At 36.6% G+C, this 17472-nt stretch overlaps 1 protein-coding gene across 4 annotated transcripts in view; it reads right to left on the reverse strand.

Moving 5' to 3' along the window:
* STAM (signal transducing adaptor molecule) overlaps nt 1–17472 on the reverse strand; it is a 67090-nt gene that overhangs the window by 26625 nt on the left and 22993 nt on the right. For all 4 annotated transcript variants that reach the window (XR_002645587.2, XM_022580612.2, XM_089906367.1 and 1 more), the window contains exons 3-6: nt 8188–8263; nt 8011–8106; nt 6161–6307; nt 1328–1418 (exon numbers count right to left, since the gene is read on the reverse strand). Coding sequence is in view for 3 of the 4 variants with exons in the window: in XM_022580612.2 (XP_022436320.1) it covers nt 1328–1418; nt 6161–6307; nt 8011–8106; nt 8188–8263 (410 nt within the window). In the remaining variant the exon portion in view is untranslated. The remainder of the gene's footprint in view (nt 1–1327; nt 1419–6160; nt 6308–8010; nt 8107–8187; nt 8264–17472) is intronic.

Here is a 17472-nt window from a genome sequence, read left to right on the forward strand (position 1 = left end):
AATTTGGAAATAACTACAGTAAAGTCTCACCTAACAAATCCCCCAAAATAGATTTCAAACGTGTCTGCTCTATCTCCTCCCCTAATACAGGCCATCACCATGTGTCACACAGGCTCTGTAACATAATCTTAATGAATTGACAACCCTGCTTTCAGTGTAACACATAACCCTGTCTTCCCTTCCATCTCTGTTCTAGATGAATAAAAGACCAGATGGGAAAACAAAACTTTAAAATTATCATAGAAAAATATCTTTCAGGATCCTGGGGGAGAGGAAAATATCTTAAGACATTAAAAAAAAAACCCAAAATCATAAAAGAAAAGGAAAAATTTTGACTACATGAAAATTTAAAACTTGTTTAATAAAACATGCCATTATCAAAGTTTAAATTGTAAGCCAAAACCCAAGAGTAGATATCTATAACAGATATAACAGGCAAAAGATTAATATCCAAAATAAAGATGTTCTATACATCATTATTAGAAAAAAAAAATAGAAAGAGAGACAATCAGAACAGCTAATAAATGTTCAAAAAAGGACTGAACCTCACTAGCAATCAAGAAAATAAAAATTAAAAACAATTAGGTATCATTTCAAACTCATCAGATTCACAAAAATTAAACTCTGACAATAGCAAATGTCATGAGTCTAAAAAGAATAAGTGAATAATAAAAGCCTTCATACACTGCTGATGGAAAAGGAAATACTATAACTATTTAGCAAAGTTAAAGATGTACCTACTCCATAAGCCAACAATACCACAAAACAAAATCTCTCTCTCTCTCACACACACACACACACAAGAGAAGGTGGACAAGGATACTCAGTGCAGCTTACTTGTTATAGTAAAAAAAAAATCAGAAAACCCAGCTGTCCATCAGTAGGAGGATGAATTACAGCAGATATTTGTTAGTTCACTGGAATATTACGTAGCAGTTAAAACAGATGAACTTGATATACATGTCTCGTTATGAACAGATCTCAAACATACTGTTGCATGAAAAAAACAAGTTGTAGATGATACCTAGAGTACACTATTTATGAAAAAGAATTTGTTGGACACAAAAAAGTATTTGCTATTGTTTATGGACACATAGATAGTGTAGTAAAAACATTATAGAAACATAGACTGAACGGACATACATGATAGCAGTTGCCTCGGAAGAGGAGAGGAAAAAAGTGACACTGAAGAGAGGAACAAAGGAGAACAAGTAGATTTCAACTTTAGCTGTGAACTCCTATTTTTTATTTTTAAATATCTTGGGGGAAAATAAACATCAAGTAAGAGACCTATCTTCTTTCCATGATCAGGGACTTAAAAATGTACCTTTCGCTAAATCTTCTTCTTCTTTTTTGTTAGCCACAGTACCAGGATCCTTGGCTACCAGAGCTGGGCTTGCTTTTGCTTGTTCTGCAGCCTAACACACAAAAAAGGAAAATGATATTTGAAAGTTATTCTCAAATTTTCCTACCCCCAACTAATCTAAGAACTCACAAGACCCTTCCCATCAATCCACCACAGACTTCTGAACAAGAAAGAAATCTGAACCTGAGCAGCCTCCTCTTTGAAAGGAGCCAGAGAACAGGTAGAACTGGAGAAAACAGACTGAGAGAGTTTGTTTTCTTAGGGTTAACAGCCTAGCCACACTCTCCCAGGTTTGTGTGAAGAGGTTAAACTAGAAGCAGACACTATGCAAACCAGAGAAGACAGACTAGAGGAGATTTCAACAAAAAGGGGTTGAGAGTGGGAAGGAGGTGACTACTTTAAAAACAAGCAGTTTAAAATTTTTTAAAATATCTATTCAAGAGTTTTACTGTTTCCTTCCAGATCAAAAGTCAGGATGTTATCTTTAGGAATGCAGATTGATATTCAGTAATACAAATGCTCATAAAATTATACTATTTTCGGGCTTCCCTGGTGGCGCAGTGGTTGAGAGTCCGCCTGCCGATGTAGGGGACGCGGGTTCGTGCCCCGGTCCGGGAATGATCCCACATGCCGCGGAGCGGCTGGGCCCGTGAGCCATGGCTGCTGAGCCTGCACGTCTGGAGCCTGTGCTCCGCAATGGGAGAGGCCACAACAGTGAGAGGCCCACGTACCACAAAAAAAAAAAAAAAAATTATACTATTTTCTAAATCAAAATACTAGCAGTTAATTTTGACAATATATTACTGTCCCTCTTAAACATATTTTGTATATAAGGTAGTGTACAAGTAAATAAATACATACATTGATTCACACTTACAGAATTACAAGCTTCTAAAGTCTTAATGGCTGCTGAGTTTTTGTGTGGCCATCGAGGCCAATGAGACTCCAGCCTCATTTTTCAACCATTCTATCAGTTACCAGAAACTGTTGGCGTGCGCGCGCACACACACACACACACACACACACACACGCTGTGACACACGTTTGCTTCTACTCATGACGTCCTCCCCTCTGGCTCACTGTACTCCATCCACATTGTTTCCTAGTGAGATTCAATCCACCAGTCAGTGAACAGCTGAAAATCACTTTCTCAGTGAAACGTTCCTAAACCCTCTCATTAAGCCTTCCCTCCTCTGTGCCCCTCTGGTAACACTTTTAAACAAGGTATTATATGATTCGGGTAGTTAAGGACAGTTAAGGACGCAGGCTGGGGAATCAGGCTAATGGGGAGTCAGGCTAATGCGGTTCAAACCCCAGATGCACCACCTTCTAACACATGAACCCTGAGCGCCTAAAAGCCTCCTTTGGCCTCAAGTTCCTCATCTACGAAATGAGGACAATGGCCCACACACCACGGGCTGTCATGAGGATTAAATCAGCACACGTAGCTTCCAGAGTCAGATGCAATGAAGGCCATTCAGGGTTTAAATCACAAGTATATAACGTCGTCTCCTGGGCTTAAAATGTATGCAGAGGTGATACATGCCATACATGTGATAACTACAGCACAAAGGGTGCTGAAGTAGGGAGTAAATAAACTCTCTACAGTTGCAAGGTTTCTACATTTTACATGAAATAATTCGCTATTAACTCAAAATAGACTGTGACAAGTTACAAATGTATACTGTAATTCCCAAAGCCATCAATTAAGAAAAGTGAAATTCTAAAAAATATTCAAATTACCAAATGCATAGCACTTAGATCACTGCCCAGTACATAGTAACAGGCAATAAATCTCAGCTCCTATTATAATTCTCTGCTTACATGTCTGTCTCCATAACCAGGCTGCATGTTCCTTGAGGGTATATGGGGCTAAATATTACAAGAGCTCATAAATGATTGTTGAGTAAATGAAAGGCAAAATATTCATCATTATAGTAAATACCGTGCAATAGTCTTCACTTAATATATTTATAATGTCAAACAAATACACAAGGCATTTATTTTTAGAAAAGCTGATTAGAAGAGAGCTTTTGTATTCAGTGAATAGAACTTCAAGCACTCTCAATCTGACCCGCCTCTAGTTGTGATCTTCCTTAAATGAAAATGTTTTAATCATCATACACTTCTGAAAATTGAACGTATGCTTCACCAGAGGCAACCTTTATTGTTATATATGAATTTTTTTTCACAATTTGTGAACTTCACAAAATAGACATATTGATCTTTTGTGGTCTGAGAAGGGATCTCTACTGGTCAAGTAGGAAGTGCAGAAACAAGCTATATTAAGCCCTACATTCCTGAACTGCTCTCTTTTCAAAGTTCCTTTCTATCATCAGGTTCCCAGTATAGCAACGCTACTTGTCTGATTAACCAGTCAAACACAGTAGCAGTGCCAGCATCACTTCAACCTCAGTGTCCAAAGTCAGTGCTAAGAGAACCACAGCAGCAAGAGTTAGGTGACTCAAGTATCACTTTTCTTAATATTTTTATATTATTTTCTTCTGTACTTGGATGAAAAAATATACTTTAAAAAATTCTCTTGTTTCCAGAACCTTTTTTAAAAATATGCTAACAAAGGTCTAGTCTGATTAAAATGTAGTAACAGCTTAAGCAACTAAGTGACTGTAAGATTTGGAGGGACTTCTGCAGTTGATCCCAGATGATAGATTGTTTTTTAATTAAACATGAAGCTCTTTACAAACATGGTTTTCAACGAAAACCTCTTCAGAAACTACTATTAAAAAAATCACCATTCTACCTCATCATAGGTTACTTTATACGCATTTTACATATTTCTTGTGGCTGAAAGACAGCAACTATAACAAAATGAGCTTTCACATATTTTATAAGATCTAGATGCAAAAAAGAAAAGTAACTCTTAACTTTACTATTGCTGATCTACACCCTGAATCTTTTGAACAGGAGAGTAGTCTCACATCTACACCAATTAGTACGTAAACGCTCTTGCCAGTGTTCACTCCACTTCTTGTCCTTCGAAGCCTAGTCCGGACAGACACATATCTACTAACCTCAATATCAAACGGAAGGCAGGATCGTGTAGTGGAAGGAACACTGGACTGAGAGTCAGGAGGCCTGTGTCCTAGTTCCAGCTCTGTCAACTACTAGCTGTGGCCCTGGGCAAGTCACTTAACCATTCTGGGTCTCAGTATCCTCATCTGTAAAATGAGGGGATTAGATTAGAGGATCACTAGAGCTGTTCCCACAACTATCTGAGATTCTAGGCTAACCAAACAAAGCTACGTATCAAATGGATCAGTAACTCTTCTTCCTTCTCTTACAGGGACTGAAATGCAGTTTTGTTCCTTTGTGGACTGAAATGCAGTTTTCACCTGCACTGAAAGCTGTCCTCAAGAGTCGTGCTGCTCAAAACAGAGTCATCGGGGGGCTTGTTAAAATGGACACAATGAATCCACTGCTATGGAGGCACATTTCCACCCGTGAATGAGATGTTACAGTTCTCACAAGCTTCCAGGTGGCGATGATGATGGCCAACCAACCACACTGTAAGTCACAAGCTCTGGAACAGGTTCTCAGAATACAGAACCTGCCATTCCACTAAGCAACTACACTCTTTGGTTCTCCATAGTGAGTCTACTCTTCGATAATTAAACATTGCTTCTATTGTCAAGGATATCTTATTATAAGATATCTTGGATTATTCTGCATAAAATTATTCCTTAATTATACAGATTCAGAAATTATTCTGAGGTAGTAAAAATGAGCTATCAATTATGAATGACTACTTCTCAAAGATGTAATTTATCATTGTAAAACTATTCATAAGCCAAATTTTTTCAAATAAGAAGAAAAATATCCTCTCTTCCTTTATCTCCAAAATATATTTCTAGGTTTTCACATCTCAAGAGTACCTACATAAATTACAAGTGCCTTGGGAAGAAAGTCTAGATAAGTCTGGATGAACCACTTCAGAATTCCCTTGAAATGGTCAAAACCCTGAATGGGAGCCCTCTACAACTAAGAGTTTTCTGCTCATGCTTTCACATCACTCATTATATTCTACCCCAAGCCATACAGTGGGGAAAGACAGTGCAGTAAGTTACCACACACTTTAAGCCTACTTAGTTAGCTGGGCATCCTAAAGGATGGTTACCGGAATAGAAAAGGAATAAAAGAGATAATCTTCCTTTTTTTCTCCTATGTGACGTAAATTAGAGATTGAGCTCACTACATAAATAATTTTTTTTTTAAGGCAAGTTAAGTCTTTCAGTCAATCATATTTATTAGGAAAAAGAAAGAAGACACGTACGTGCTGGTCAGCTCTTAAGGGGAATTTTTCTTCCCAATGACCCCCTTTTATCTCCCTACCATTTTTAAATACAGGTGCTCATAAATTTCATAATCCAAAGAACCTCTAAACACATCCTTAAATTTTAAGGAAACCTGATTTTTGAGCTGTCATTCTTTGTAGATAAAATTACAGCACGAAGAGCATTTAACAAGAATGTCAGTATTACCTAATAAAGCAATTTTGTCTGTATTATTAAAATTATATTAAAATTTTTTTAATTGCAAAAATTAAATGAATTCATTAATAAAGAAGGAGAAACAGTGGGGAAATAGAAGTTGGAACACATTAACATTCCACTATATTTTTCTGGCAACTTTATATGCAAGATTATTATTATTAACAAAAATTCCTCTGGAGTATTAAAAACTACCTGGGTTTGGAGGAAAAAAAGAAAAACTCAAATAAACATAGCTACTTTAGAGAAACGAACTGTAGCACACACACAAATTTATATAAAATACCTGAGAGCCAATAGCTGGAAACGTAACACCTTGTTCCTTAAGGTTCTTAATCATTGCTGATATTAGACTAAGTTGTGGATCATTCTTAAACTCATCCGTCCATTCAACCATAAGAGCCTTTAATTTTTCACACACTTTAGGATGACCCTTAAAAATAGAGAAAAAAAATTAATAAAAAAGCACTAATTTCCTGGCAAATGATTTAATACAGATACCGTAAATATAAAACTTATAAAGTGTTGCAGATCTCTTTTTAAATCATAAATTATCCCTAGCTATAGATGACACATAAGAAAATACAGATAGTTACTAGAAATAAACTAGTTTTATTTCCACACTATGAAAAAAAATAGATGATACCATCACATACCTCATAACATATTAAGACATTAGATATATAGTAACTTATTCTGGAGGTCAGAAAGACAGGACTTTTCAGAGTATTTTGCAACTAAGCAAGTGTTGTCTATGAGGAAGACATAGAAAAGTTTGTTTTCTTTTTTGCAGACCAATGAAAAATAAGTTGGAAACAGAGAATAAATAGTACAATTCCTTTATTCCTAATTCCTGACTTTTAATGTGCATGGCTGTGTTTTTACCCATTTACTTAATTATCTGAGGCCTGGCATGAGGTCTACTATATGCCGATATTCCTGGAAACTTCATTTCTTCAAAATAACATTTCCCCCTTAAGTATAAAATCAATATGTTCACTGTAAAATATTTGAAAAATAAAGAGTTCTTTCTCCTATACGCAACTGTTTGCTTTTTAAAGTTGTTCACGTTACTAAATACTGAGTACAAATTTTCAATTAAGGAAAATATTACATTAGAATCTCTTCATAAACCGTTGTACATTTTGATGGACATTCAGGACATCAAAAGAATGGTAAATAATTAGCACAAAATACCTAAATATAACTGAATAACTGAATAAAGCAGAACAGGAAAAAATTATCACATAACCATGTTCTAAAAGGAGTACAGAATTTTAAATTCTTATTTATGTACTATTTCCTACTAAAATCTGGAAATACTCATTTTTTCCAAAAAACATGAAGCATTTTCCCTTTTAACACTTAAAACATTTTTATATATAATTATCCCCCCCAAAAAGGCCAGAAATAATTACCTTTAGAATGCATGAATTTTTACTGAGAAAACTCACATATTACTCAGTAAATTAAATTTTTTAAATTCCTTAAATTGCTGGATTTGAATTTTTAACTCTACATTCAGTTAAGTAGATGACCTCTGTGACTAAAAAAAAAAAATGGTTATAAAAACTGTGCCTAAAGTAAACTGGTACCTCTTACTCAGAGAAAGACACATATTTTTCATCAGAAGAAAGGAATGGTGAAGAAAAGAGGTTAAATATATTCTAATTTGGCTTGACCAAAACCAAATCTCCAAGTTATATAAATGTGTAGTCTCTTCAGCAAAACCTAACACGGACTTACACATGGGATAGACATAGCCTAGAAAGAGACTTACACATGGGATAGACATAGCCTAGAAAGAGACTTACACATGGGATAGACATAGCCTAGAAAGAGACTTACACATGGGATAGACATAGCCTAGAAAGAGACTTACACATGGGCTAGACATAGCCTAGAAAGAGACTTACACATGGGATACACATAGCCTAGAAAGAGACTTACACATGGGATAGACATAGCCTAGAAAGAGACTTATACATGGGATACACATAGCCTAGAAAGAGTTAAAAAAAAAAAAAAAAAAAGCACAGACTAGTCCTTTGGGATTTAAAATGTGAAGAACTGAACAATAAAATATATGAAGAAAGAAGACAGTGCTAATTCATTTCTAGAAATAATGTGCCTTACCTTGTTTAATACGTTGCTTACTTCACTAGCAAAATCTCTTGAACATACTTCTAAGTGAAAAATTTTGCCACAATTCGATACACACGCTCCTAGAAGCTAAAAGTATAAAATAGGGAGTTAAAAGGGCTCAATTTCGGTAGACAATTTTGCGGTAGATCTTGAAATGAAACCACTCACAGTCAGAGCCTGCATAGCAACATGAGGATCTTTATGGTTCACCCTCCTCATAATAGACCGAAGACAATCTTTAGGTCTAAAAAATAAGAAATGTAACAATTAGTAGTACATTCTACTTTTTTCCCCCTTAACTATAAAAGGCAATAGACTATGATACAAAAGGGAGAATATGGTAGAGAAGTTTAATTCTTACTAATGACACAATTGAAAAACTGTACACTAAAAAGTTCCTTTAAATTTTTCAAACAAAATTAACAGGCTCTCTTCCTTAACGATCATAGATAAGGCATTCTGGGCTAATTCTAGATGGAAAGTTTTGAAAATAAAATGACAGACCAAGACTTCCACTTCCAGTCACGATGGAATAACTGGAACCAGACTTACACTCCTGTTGTAAGTAATTAGAAAACTGGAAAAATATATTTAAAATACATTTGGGACATCAGGCCACAGGTAGCGCTGAATGATGATCTCTAAGAAAGAACACAAATGAGATAAACAGACATCTGCCTCAACTTTCTACCCAGGGGCACTTTCCAGGTAGCGAAATAGGCTTTCTGTCTAAAGGCAGTTTCTGGGTCTCAGCACAGAGAAGCTGATCCCAGGAAGATGGTGGTGATCTTACTGAACTGAGGGGACAGAAATCAGAATTCCGGCAGGCTGTGGGAGCTAGAATTTGCAGGACAGAGTAGAGGAGCTATATGAAGAAAGAGTGCTAGATACCTGCATGGGGTCCACTGAGGTCTGCTGCCCACCAGGCTGGACAAAAAGTGACTGAGAGCTCTACTTTGAAGGGTTCCCAAAACTCACACAGCTGTCAGAGCTCATACCAAAGTGGACAGTCCTTGCAGCAGAGCGTTTAGGCCTTGGTGATGGGGCTACACCATCCCAAAAGACTATCCTAAATCCATCCAACAACAGCTTAAAAAACAAGCCACAGAAGAATAAAATTGATCCAGGCCTAACCTCTAACAGAATCAAGTCCAATATTCTTTAACAGAAATATGACAAAACCTGGCATTCAACAATATAAAATTCATAATACTAAGCATTCAATCAAAAATTACCAGATGTGACGAAGCAGGAAGAAGTGACACTTAACTAGGAGAAAACTCAGTCAAATGAAAATGTGGAAATTATATACGCTATTTTAAGTATGATCAAGGATGTACAAGGAATCATCAACATAGCAAAGGAAAGAAGTGGTATACAAAAAAGAACCCAATAAAACTTCCAGAGAAGAAAAATATATAAAATGAACTAATTAACTAATTGGATGAAATTAACCTGATAGAAACGGAAGGACGTATCTAATAAGGGATTAATATCCAGAATATATAAAGGGGTCCTACCTCTCAACAACAAAAAAATGATAATCCAATTCAAAAATGGGCAAAAGACTCAAAACAGACATTTCTCCAAAGAAGATACATAAATGGCCAGAAAGCACATGAAAAACCGCTCAGCATCATTAGGGAGCTGCACATGAAATCACAGTGAGACACGATTTCACATTAAAAAGGAAGAGGCAACCAGCCGGGGATGTGGGGAAATGGGAACCCTTACGCACAGCGGTGCCCACGGCGATGCGAAACGAAACAACGTAGCGACTGTGGACAAGTTGGACAGCTTCTCACAAAGTCAGACATAAAACTGCCCTGTGACACAGGAACTCCACCACTATGTGCTGAATATGCACATAAAAGAACTGAAAGCAGGGATTGAAGCAGACATCTGTACATCCATGCTCAGAGCAGCATTATTCACAACAGCCAAATCTCCACCAACAGACAAACAGATTAACAAAATACAATGGAATACTATTCAGCCTAAAAGAACGAAATTCTGACACATGCTACATGGGTGGACCTTGAAGACATACTTAATGAAATAAGCCAGACACAAAAGGAGAAATATTATACGGTTCCACTTATACGTGGTACTCAAAACAGGCGAATTCATGGAGATACAAGTAGAATAGAAGTCACCAGTGGCTAAGAGAAGGGGGAAATGGACAGTTACTATTTAACTGCAGACATACAGAGCTTCCACTTGGGATGGAAGTTTAGGAAATGGACAGTTGGACACACACATACAAAAGAAAAAACAGTATCAAGTGATCTGAACAACACTGAGCCCTGGGAAAATTGGCCAGTAAGAATAATTGTCCTAAAACGTTTCTTTAAGAATTGAAAATGCAATTACTAATGATAAACAGGAAAAAAGTCATTTTTAATAGGGAGATATTAGAATAAAAAAAAAATTTCTGTTTCTAAGGCTGTTTCACTGCTTGTTGGGAAGCTTTCCACCTAAAGAGCATGGAAAAAAGAGGGGGAAAAATTGTATTTATGGGATACCTATTATATGTCAAGCATTCAACTCATGATTCTGCAGCTCTTATTCTACTGATTTTGTATTAAAAGTGTCTAAAAGCATCGTCATTAGACTGAAGAAATAATATAACATTATTTAGATTCTGCCTTTTTTACAGTTGGACTTATTTTAGGAGCCAGAATCTGTGACCTCATGCTAATTTTTGCAGTTGTGAAAAGCATGTTGACAAATACAAAATTATCATTTCAAAGCACTGGCAGAGGCCAAAGTATCTAAATACCAAAATTCAAATCATTTAAAAATAATGATCCAAAGATGATTCAGCTCAGTGAATAAAACATTTTAGAAAATAATCCTCAATACTTGCTTTACCACCAAATTTTAAATGAAATTTCTGACATCTTGTTCATAAACCACACTTTTTAAAGAAAGAAATCTAAACTGTGGTGACTTTTGGAAAAGAGGATGGAGAACGGGGCTTTGAAATGGAACTTTTTACTTTTTATTTCACTAATTTCTATACTGTTGAAATGTTTAACCACAGCCAATTTTAAAAACCAAGGCAAGGACATGTCCGGAACCAAAGCAAAGTTGGCTATTGCGTCCATAAAAAGGATAATGCCCAAAAAAGCCAACTAGAATGTTTATAAGTCCTGACAAACACTTTATGTATGCCAACAAAGCAATATCTTTTTAGGTATAATAAGCTAAAAAAAAAAAAAATCCCTTCAGAACTGTGTATAAAACTGGCGCTATTAAACAACAGAAGTGACCCACAAAAATCTAGTATTTAACGACCTCATTCTGCTCCATGTTTTTTTTCAATTCAGCTTTTCAGTATTTCCACAAAACGATAAGTAAAATACAGAAGTGAAAGTATATTTATATACATTTCATTATAAATCTTACAATTCAACAAAAAATTATAGCTAAAATATTCTTTTTAAAAAGGCGTAAGAGTTATAATTTAAAGTAGGTGTCCTATGGCTATTATCCTCTCAATGACAAATGAAAATGGACTACAAATATAGTGTCTGTATGATTGATCACCTATGCGAGTGCCCCTTTGAGAGTGAAAGCGGGTGCTAACCAGGCGTAATACAAGAACAGCAGGCATAGGGTGAAACTATCCAAGGGAAATTGGAAGCATGGTCAGCCCAGCCAAAACTATGTTCATCCAAACATTATCTTTTTATGCATAGATCTCGGGCACGTAGTTAATACAAGAGAAAAAAAGGCAGTACTTCCATCTAGTTGTGGCTTCTACTGTCTTTTCCTTGAATCCTAGACCAGACAAGAAAACAGGCTTTTCATGAATGGACACAGCTGCCTCGGCATATGTCAGCTCTGATGAACTAAAGCATCAAAGTCCGTTTCATTATTCACAACATTACTCCAGGCCACCTCAATACACTGTACTGTGGGCTTCCACGAAAAGAAAGCTTTTGGAGGGGGCTCTTCTCCACTAGATCCTCTCACTCCAGCTTCCCTCTCTCCACACCACTCTCCATCTTTCAGGTTCTATGTCTTCAACATGGCCGATGCTCAAGAAGTCATTGAACTAAATGGGAAAGACACGAATTTTCACTGTTGTACAAAAATTAGTATTTAGAATAACTGAATAATCATCATTATAAAGCTCTATTTGTTACCAACTTCTGCATCTTCCACTGAGCTTGCTTTCTATGTGGAAAATGTACATGCACTCGCAAAATCTATTTCTGAAAAATTACGTGATGAGGGGAAAATGCATAGTAAGTAGTGCTGGGAGGAGCACAGGATGTGAGGAAAGGGACTGTTGATACATACTAATGAAGCATTTTGTAAAATTACCTGCTAAGATAAAATCTGCATGTGCATTTAGAGGAGTCTACCAACAGTTTCCACCACCAACCTTTCGTAAAGGGTAGTCAAATCCTGATCTCTCTCAAAACCCTTCCCAAAACTCCATTTTGGTATTTTAAAACATTTTGTAAGACTCATCCTCTCTCTGCCTTATCTTGAGATTGGAAAACAAAAAGATAGGAGAGGTCAAGGATACAGACAAGAACAAGGAAAGAACTCTCTCTCACCCTTCCCAGTTTTCCAACCCCAAAATAACTCTCTTAACTTACTATGTGATAAATGACCATACCACAAATCACACCACTGTAAAATGTAATGGAATTGTACTGTTTCCTGAGTTTCCAAAGTAGGGATAATAAGGCAAAAATGGCAGTTAATCAATTTTCTTTGATTAGGGAGTTACTGTTGCAGAACATATTCTGCCATCTCTCAAATATGCTCAATACAGGCAATTTCTCCTCAATTACTGAAGCAAAACCATTATGTTGAGCACCAGGTGAAGAAGATGGCTTGTGTATTCAGGGCCATGTTGTTTAAAACATGTATACTCTGAGCAAGAGTCATACTCAGTGCAGGGAGATATACACACTCTGTAAGAGAAAGGGGAACTGGAATTTAAGACAGCACGCAGAGCTCACTAAATGGACAGAAGAACAAGTTTTGAAGAAAAATAAAATTGAGGGGGCTGCAAAAGAATACAGTTAAATTCAGTAAGTTAAACATGCATAGGATGTAGCTCAGATCTAGAGTTAAGAGGACCAAAGAAAACTAAAACTAATTTTGCATTCCTACAGTTCTCTTTTCAAAGAAAAATGAAATTTCAAATCTCTTTGAATAGCCCTGAGTACATTTCCAAAACTGTCACCACATTATTTACAAATGTCTATCTACTTGTAGGTATGTTGCTGTACAGTATGACAGATAAATAGCTCAGCATTCATCTCTAGTCACCAGTTAGTGAGATTACCTGAAAAGGTCTTTCCATTAATATATAAGGAGAAAGCCAAAAATATTCAATGATTTAGTTGGATAAGGGAGTCAAAATTTGTGAGATCTTATGCTTTGTATAAGTTTTTAAAAGTCTCTTATTTAAAAATATGTCTCATCTCTACATCTTAATTGAAAAGTACTTTTGTATTATAAAGATAACAGGTTTAACTGTGATGAGATTTTATACGCTTGAGGAAATTATTACCATTGAAAAGGCAGTGAATTCAAATACTACTTATTGCACCTATTACTAAACCAATGATTCTAGATCAATCAACTTTTCAAAAAGAGGGTACCACCTCTTTATTATCCCCCTCACGGGGCCTGACAGAAGAACAATAGGACATTTTCTTTAAAGTATTGTAAATATAAAAGAAAAGCAATATAAAAAAAAAGTAACAGAGATAACAGTGTATAGCACAGTTCATGAATGTGCTCGCACGGTTAACCTCTCCTCACCTTTGAGGCAGGACTGAAAAGGTACAAAGATACTAACAGTATGTTTCTAAACAGGGGCAGAAAAATTCTTGCAGTGTAAGACTATCTGGCTTATCACATCTCTGGTCCCCACCTAATCAATGTCAGTAGTAACCTCCTGTCATTGTGACAACCAAAACCATCCCTAAACCACCACTGGGCTGAGACCTACTGCTAGACAAAAGCAGCACTGTGATTCAGTAGAAAAAGATTTGAGCCTTGACAGACCTCATCTGTAAAAGGGGACTTTAATGCTTCCTGTTCCGTATGTTATTACATTACTCCCAGAATCATGCCAGGGACTTAGAGATGCTCAATGTTAGTTCTAGAAAGCACAAACATATTCTTCTATCAAGTTACTTTTACAACATTAGCTTTCAAAGCTATTTTAGAGTGATTTAAACTTTACATTTTCTTTTTACATGCTATAAAAAGTGCTTTACTACAACTCACAATTCAGGGATATATGTATAACTGTATTGTAGAGTGGGGAGGGGATATGTGTCTGCATAACTTTTATAGGTCTTAGTATCCAGCAGGCACACACTAAAAGATATGGGACCTCAAATCTTTGTTGAACAAAGTAAAAAAATTTTTAATTAACAGAGAATATAAACCCTCCTTGAACACTAAAGGGAGTCTAATATACGGCGTGGCTTTCAAAAGCAAAAAGGCATTACATTAACTATAAAATAAACTTAATATTATAAAATGCGAAAGAAATCAGAACTGAAATGAATAACTGTATATTCAATGGCATATTCAAAGTGCATATTTGATCCATAATATAAATTACATAAAACACAGTCTACAGAGCGCAAGGGGGAAAAGGGCAAAACACTGAATACAAATATCAAGTTCTGATTCTGAGCTTGTTGAATAGGTATTTCTTATGAGACAGCTGATGGAACATGAATATAGTCTACAAATTACGTTATTTGGCTATTTAAAGAACAAGTTATCGTGCCCAAAGGACTTCATCAGAAAAGGAGGTAAACTTCTACATACTAAATATTGAGGGTTAATGGAAGTATAGATAACAGTCACCGAATACTTAAATTTAGTATGATATTTTGAGTTTCCCAGATCATATAAAACTGGAGTATATTTCAGTGAAACAGAACACAATGTAATATAACATATGGGAGAGAGAGGAATCACTAAAAACAATAAAATTGGTATGTCTTGACTCATAATTTAAAAAAAATTTTTTTTAATAATTATTTATTTTTTGGCTGCATCGGGTCTCAGCTGTAGCACGAGGGATCTTTCATTGTGGCACATGGGCTCTTCGTTGCAGTGCACAGGCTTCTGAAAAGGCTATACATACTATATGATCCTAATGTATGACATTTTGGAAAAGGTGAAATTATAGGAATAGTAAAGAAAAAAAAAGAAATGAATGGTTGTCAGGGGTTCAGAGAGAGAAAGGAGAGGGATGAACTGGGGGAGTGCAGGACATTTTAAGGATGGTCAGACTACTCTGTGCGATACTGTAATAATGGATAAGTCATCGTGGGCTTGTCAAAACCCACAAAACTGTATCATATAGAGTGAGCCAATGTAATCTATAGACCTTAGTTAATAATAATGTATCAATATTGGTCCATTACCTGTAGCATATACCACACTAATGCAAGATGTTAATAATAGGGGAAACTGCATATAAGGGTGGGAGTGGGTTATGGAATTCTTCGTACTATCTGCTCAATTTTTTTCTAAACCTAAAATTGTATTAAAAAAAAAGTCTATTGATTATAAAACAAAAAACGAAACCATAAAGAAAACATGAGATAATTCTACTAAAACCCTGAAGAAGGCAAGTCTCGTATAACTCAAAATTCTAAACACCGTAAGACTGATAAATTCAGCTATATAAAAATCAAAATTTTCTAAATGGAAAAAACAACAAAACAAAGTCAAAAGAATAATGGAAGGATATCCCTGGCGGTCCAGTGGTTAGGACTTGGCGCTTTCACTGCCAGGGCCTGGATTCGATCCCTGGTCGGGAACTAAGATCCCACAAGCTGTGTGGTGCAGCCAAAACAACAAAAAACAAAAAATAATGGAAAAATATACGCAATTCATAAAACAGACAAGATATGTCCCTAACACATCAAGGACTCCTAGAAATGAGGAAAGGATAGATACAGACAGTTCACAGAAAAGGAAGCACAAACAGCTCTTAAATACAGAAAAAGATGTTCATCCCAGAAAACGGTAAGAATGTACCTTTGACTCTGGAAGACCACCCACCTCAAGCCTCTTCACCTTTATGGAAAGGGGTCAAAGGGAGCCCCGACCACTCCTTCCCAGGACTCCAAGGTTCCTTCTGCAGAAGTCAAGACCAAGTCTTGGGCACCCAACTTTCTCTACGATCCAATAATTGAGAACTTGAGAACATATGCCTGCTATTCTTGTTTAGACAAGTCCCTACAAGAAGCTCCAGACTATCCTCTCCATCATTAAACAGCTCTGCATATCCATTGCTCCCCAGCTTCTGCAATCTTTCCACCGGACCCTCTAGAAGTCACAGCCCATGATCAACAAAAGGCCCTACCCCTGGTCCTTTTGCTCTACAGAAAACTGGCTCTCCAAGGAAGATAACACTTCTCCTGCAGCCACCTCAAGTGGTAGCTTTCGGTCTTCCCACGGCTCTTGTACCTCCTAAGTGAAGGGTCCTCTTTGCTCCCTTTGCTACTTCAAAACCACTCTCCCTCTCTCTTTCCTAAAGCAGCCCAGTTCAGATCTTCTCATTTAAAAAACCTCACTGCCCCCTCATCTTTCAATGATTTTAACTCCTGGCTCACTGCCACTCTCTCTAATGTTACTTCTGTCTTAACGGAAGTGATGCCTCCAACACCATTGGCTTTTTGACTCCACCTTATTATTAACCGTCAAGGTCTACAAACTCCATTTCAAGGATTCCAACTATCATCTTCCATTTCTCTAACCCACTCCCTCTCTTTATACCCACCTCTGTGCTTGCTCAGGGCGACTCACCTCTGCTCCAGCTAGCCCGTACCTTTCAAGTTCTTAGAAAGCGCCAAGTGTCCTCTACCCTGCAGCATTCACGTGAAGGCTGTTCCCTCTGCCTGGGACCTCTGCTTGCAGCTCTTTGCTTCTTCTCAACTTTAAAATCATAGTGTAAATGTTATCCCTCACGCCTGTGCTTCCCTGAAAAACCTAAGTAGGTCTCCCTTTTATTCTCCACTGAAGCCCTCTGCTCACTATCTTCTTAGACCATTACCTGTTTATTTCTATCTTCCACTGGCAAACTGTTACCATAGCTGATGACAAAGGCTGTACCTGCTTTATTCACCACTCTAGACCCAAAGCATGATACCCAGCCAGTACTCACTGTTTGTCAAATAAAAGAAAAAACGACTGATACAAAAAGAATAAAATGAACTGAAGTAATTCTGTGACATTAAGAAAGTGAAAGAGAGCAGGAAATCAAGATCACGCTTTACAAAAAAGCCTTTTATTCCTGCTATAACTCTTCCCCTAGTTTAAATTACATTTTAAAAAATCCTAAATATGAATCAGATTGTCATTTGTTAACTAGAAAAAACTAGAGTACCTACAGCTGTTGTGATGATTAAATAAAATGTTTATAAGGCACTTAAACAAGAGCCG

The sequence above is a fragment of the Delphinapterus leucas genome, chromosome 2 (genome assembly GCF_059928025.1).
Source record: "Delphinapterus leucas isolate spDelLeu-1000000601 "Yukka" chromosome 2, BTC_Dleu_Yukka2, whole genome shotgun sequence".
In the NCBI taxonomy this organism is placed as follows: Eukaryota; Metazoa; Chordata; class Mammalia; order Artiodactyla; family Monodontidae; genus Delphinapterus; species Delphinapterus leucas.